Source organism: Helianthus annuus, chromosome 10 (assembly GCF_002127325.2).
Source record: "Helianthus annuus cultivar XRQ/B chromosome 10, HanXRQr2.0-SUNRISE, whole genome shotgun sequence".
NCBI classification, from domain to species: Eukaryota; Viridiplantae; Streptophyta; class Magnoliopsida; order Asterales; family Asteraceae; genus Helianthus; species Helianthus annuus.
The window spans coordinates 150,098,975-150,103,316 of NC_035442.2; the positions used below are offsets into that span (position 1 = coordinate 150,098,975).

Sequence of the window (4,342 nt, forward strand, 5' to 3'; positions counted from 1 at the left end):
GGTCTCATGCTAAGAATCGCAAGTCCACCTAATCCCCCCTCATGCTTATAGGACAAAAGAAACAACCACTGAATTATTTCCTAACCGTCTTATACCAAGATCAAGAGAGTTTAAAATCAAATCTATTCTTATTTTTTTTCTCATTTTTTTTCATCACTGTTTTTAACGAGCGTAGACGTTGCTTTCGCTAACCCAGAGGCATTCCGGCTGTAGAGTCGCTATCCCCAACTCTGATTACTTAGGCTTTGGTACTTTATTTTTTTTATTTGCAAGTTCGATTTCACACATCTTAGAGGTATTCCGGTTGTAGAGTCGCTATCCCCACCCTAGATTACATAGAACTGCGCTACTTTCATTCAGTTTCTAGTTCTTTTTTTTCTCATTTTTTTCTTTCCAACGAGATATGATGAGAAACTCTAACGATCTTAACTTATAACGGCATCCCTTATACTATTATTGGCGGTTTCAATTTCCCCACTTTCCCTAGATGAGAACCCACTAGTAGACCGACAATTAGGTATATTTAAGATCAAAGGAACCTAGAACCGAATCGAGCCTACCCGCACTTCCCAAACTAGACACAAGCTCAATTATATTAATCTCCTATTATTATTATTTGAACCCGAACAAAACCCGACTTTTCTATCATTTTCCGTTTTTTTATTTTGCAAACTTCTTATTCAAAAGACATTTTCAAATTTTTCAATTTTTTTTTCTATTTTTTTAATTTTTTTATTATTTTTCGACTTTTTATGACTCAAATAAGCAAGCTAACGACTAAGACCCAAGTGTCCCATCCCCACACTTAAATGTTGCATTGTACCTAATGCAAGGATGAAAACACGACTCCTAAAACCTAAAAACAAAAAGAAATACGAAAATAAAAACTATACAAAGTATACAAGTGGAACGACTTAGCTGAATAAATATATGAGATTGTCAGTGTGCCAGACGATACCACATATGCCCTCCAATCCAAACGCGCTCAGCAAACTATTCCTAAACTCGTACACGCGAACGGAAGCGGCAACAAATTCAACCTAACAATCATATCATACCAAAACGCTACATAATATATACCATACTAACATTAGTTCCAAAAAACAACCATCCAACAGTGTGTATCAACCAATCCCAAATCCTACCAACCTGGTTAAGTATCATAAGTATAGACCAAAATACAAGGATAAAAACAGCATAAAAGAAAAATAAACAAAAGATATAGTCTGTCAGTGCTGCTGCATCCTCAATCTACTCAACCTACTCCTCATCATCCTCGCCATTTCCATTCCACTGCTCCTCAAAACCTTCCTCCCAAGATGGCGGTGGCTGCAACTGAAAGTGATCTATCAACACCTTCATGCCATCCTCTACACGCCTCTGTCCTGTCTCAACCACATGCCTCAACTGATCAACATAATCATATAAACCATCCACCCTATCATAAACTACCTCTAAAGTCAAAGGATCTGGCTGCGACCCCCTAATTGGATAAAGGCGTGCAGGTAGCTCACGCCTAACACGGGGCACCTGATATCGCGGGGGAATCGCAGCCTGCATAGCGGCATCTGCTGCAGACCCTGGTGAAGGCTGCACCTGAGGCCCCACTATTATCGCTGACCAGGCTGGTGGCTCATCATAAGTAACAATCCCTGCCTGCTGAAAACTCCTCAGCTCCATCAATGAAGGAGCTGGACCGGTATGCATCCTGTTAGCAGGATAATCAACAAACACCACTAAATTGTCCGCTAACCAAGTGATGTAAGGTCCACAAAACAACCGAGACTTACTCCCTCCTTTCTTCGGTCTCGTCATCGACCACGCAAAGATGCTAGCTAAATTGGCCGGTCAGCCCTCCACCATGCACATCAAGCAGAAAAGACTATGATGATTCACCTTGTTGTCACCCTCATGCCTACCAATCAGTGTGGCTGCCAAAATCTTATGCACAAACCTATAAAGTGGATACCTGATATCTGAAGCCACCATGTTGTTTGAAAATGGCGACGTAGCAATAGTAACCCAAAACCTAGCTAAATCCTCTTTCATCACACAATGATCCTGCTGTTTCTTCATTACTCCCCTCAACAAACTCACAAACCCAGGCTCCGCTACCTCCTGCTGCGTGTAAAATCTTATCGCCATCGCGAACTGAGGCAGAGTCATATTAAATATCTTCTTTCCCAAAGCAAACAATACTACCTCCGCCTCATCAAACCCCCTACATGCCTGTACTGAAATGTCGAATGAAACTCTAATGCTAGCTCGTAATACTGGGGGGCATCACAATTTAAAACCAGCCTAAACTTTTCTCCCAAGAGCTGCTGTAATCTCTCTACCTGACCCAATCGTCCTACCAACTCCCAATCAATCCTACGAAAATCTAATAGCTTCACTGCCCTCACGGCATGATATCTCGAATACTCAGCTGTCTCCTCAACAAACTGTAATAACGGGCTGTCTCGTAAAAGCGTGCTCTGCCCATGTGGAATCCCAGGTCCACGATACTGAAACTCCCTAAGTGGTACATTGGCTGGTCGCGGCTGTGCCTCAGCCGTGCCCTGTGAACGAGTAGACGCACGTCTCTTTCGTTTAGTACCCGAAGACGATGCCTCACCTGACATCCTGTAAAACAGTTCAATAAAGCGCAAAGCTGGTTGGAAGTTAGTAAACAAAAACTATTTTTATTATTTTTGGGTTTTTAAATTTTTTGGAATTTTTACGAATTTTTCTGATGATTTTTTTTATTTTTATGAATTTTAATTTTTTTTAATTTTTTATGAAAAATAAGAAATAAACATGAAAATGACGGTTGTATAGCATTTCGTTCGCGACCGTAGTTTTAAAAACAAAGTAAAAATAGCTATGTATTGCAAATCAATTTAAGCACGAACCGAACCTCGCCCGAATGGAGATTGACTACGGGCGAGTGGTTTTTATATCCAAATAAGCAATAACGAGCAAAAAGACACTAGGACGACTCATACGACACTAAACTAGACACTAAACAAGACTCAATCTAAACTTAGACGCAAAATACACAAACTCTTACCTCCTCCCGGCACTTTACTTGCCCTCAAGTAAACCCAAGTGCCACAAAAAAAACGACAATCAAACACTTTAGTATGGAAGCAACGGAAACGGGTCGAGAAGTTAGATAAAAATCAAATTTTGATGAAAATAGTCGACCCGTTATCCCCACACTAGAGCTTTACTACGCTTCCAAACCAAACAATCCGTAATATCAAGTCAAACAAACCCGAAAAGCCCGTATAACCTGGTCACAACCTAAAACTTACTAATATATGGTGTCCGAAACTTTAGCACCATACATTCAACCCATGTCATTAACAATTCCTTTTATTTGCCAAAAACACCTATTTAATCTTTACCCAAACCAACCGACCCCCATACTAGCTTCTGTCCGCATCAACAAAAACAGCCCCTGCCAAACTTATATTCATTACTAAATAAATCATAACGACAGGTAACAAACACAGCCCCTCACTCACATCCGCAAAATATAGACTTCCTACTTCTTTTGTTCGGCTACTGACCAAAGTACCCCAGCCGAAACTCTAATCAATTCATAGCCCTATCCAGCCACCCGCAACTATAAATCACCGAACTAAGTCAAGACTTAACTCGACTAAACAGAAACTGTCCTACTGACTCGACACTGCAGACAAAAACATTACCAGACTCGACACTGACTAACATAGACCCGAAACCTAAAACACAGACTTGACGACTACACTAAACCAATAGACTCGACTACTGTAGACAGAAACAAGACTCAAATGTACACGAAGTATTTGCAGGAAACATACCGTTCCGACGACTTTAAAGCAAAAAGTGATGAGAATCGGCCGTAAATATGGAACCCCACTTCAAAAACTTGAAATTGATGTTGGTTTATGATGAAATCGGAGATGTGAAGATGGTGATTTAGTGCAGCGTGATGGTTAGTTTGTGGTTAATTGGTGAAATTAAGGGTGGTCGATGGTGGGATTTAGAGAAATCGGTGGTATATGGTGGCCGATGATTGGTTTTGTGGTGACTTGAGTCACCGGCGGTGATGAAGAAAAGAAGTTAGGGTTGAAAATGTGCCAAATTTGGGGGTTTTACAATCTGTTGCCGACTTATCATTCTCACGCGGCCCGGGTAAGATGTAACTTAAGTTATCGCGGGCCGTGACGCTCAGTGTTTCACAAACACTGATATTTCCCTCACGGGCCGCGTAAACTAAGTGTGAGAGTCTTCGCGGCCCGCGAGGACAATAAAATCTCAGAATGTGCAGACCAGTTACAGCAGTTTGGTCAAAAAAAATCATTTTCAATAT

At 40.9% G+C, this 4,342-nt stretch overlaps 1 protein-coding gene across 1 annotated transcript; it reads right to left on the reverse strand.

Annotated features, from left to right (window-relative positions):
• Window positions 1-1,055: 1,055 nt before the first annotated feature.
• LOC110891109 lies at window positions 1,056-4,129 on the reverse strand. Its single transcript, XM_022138767.2, has 2 exons — window positions 3,831-4,129; window positions 1,056-2,625 (listed from the first exon to the last, which is right to left on the reverse strand). The coding sequence occupies exon 2, from the start codon at window positions 1,813-1,815 to the stop codon at window positions 1,261-1,263; it is 555 nt and encodes a 184-aa protein (XP_021994459.1). The 5' UTR covers window positions 1,816-2,625; window positions 3,831-4,129; the 3' UTR covers window positions 1,056-1,260.
• Window positions 4,130-4,342: the final 213 nt, after the last annotated feature.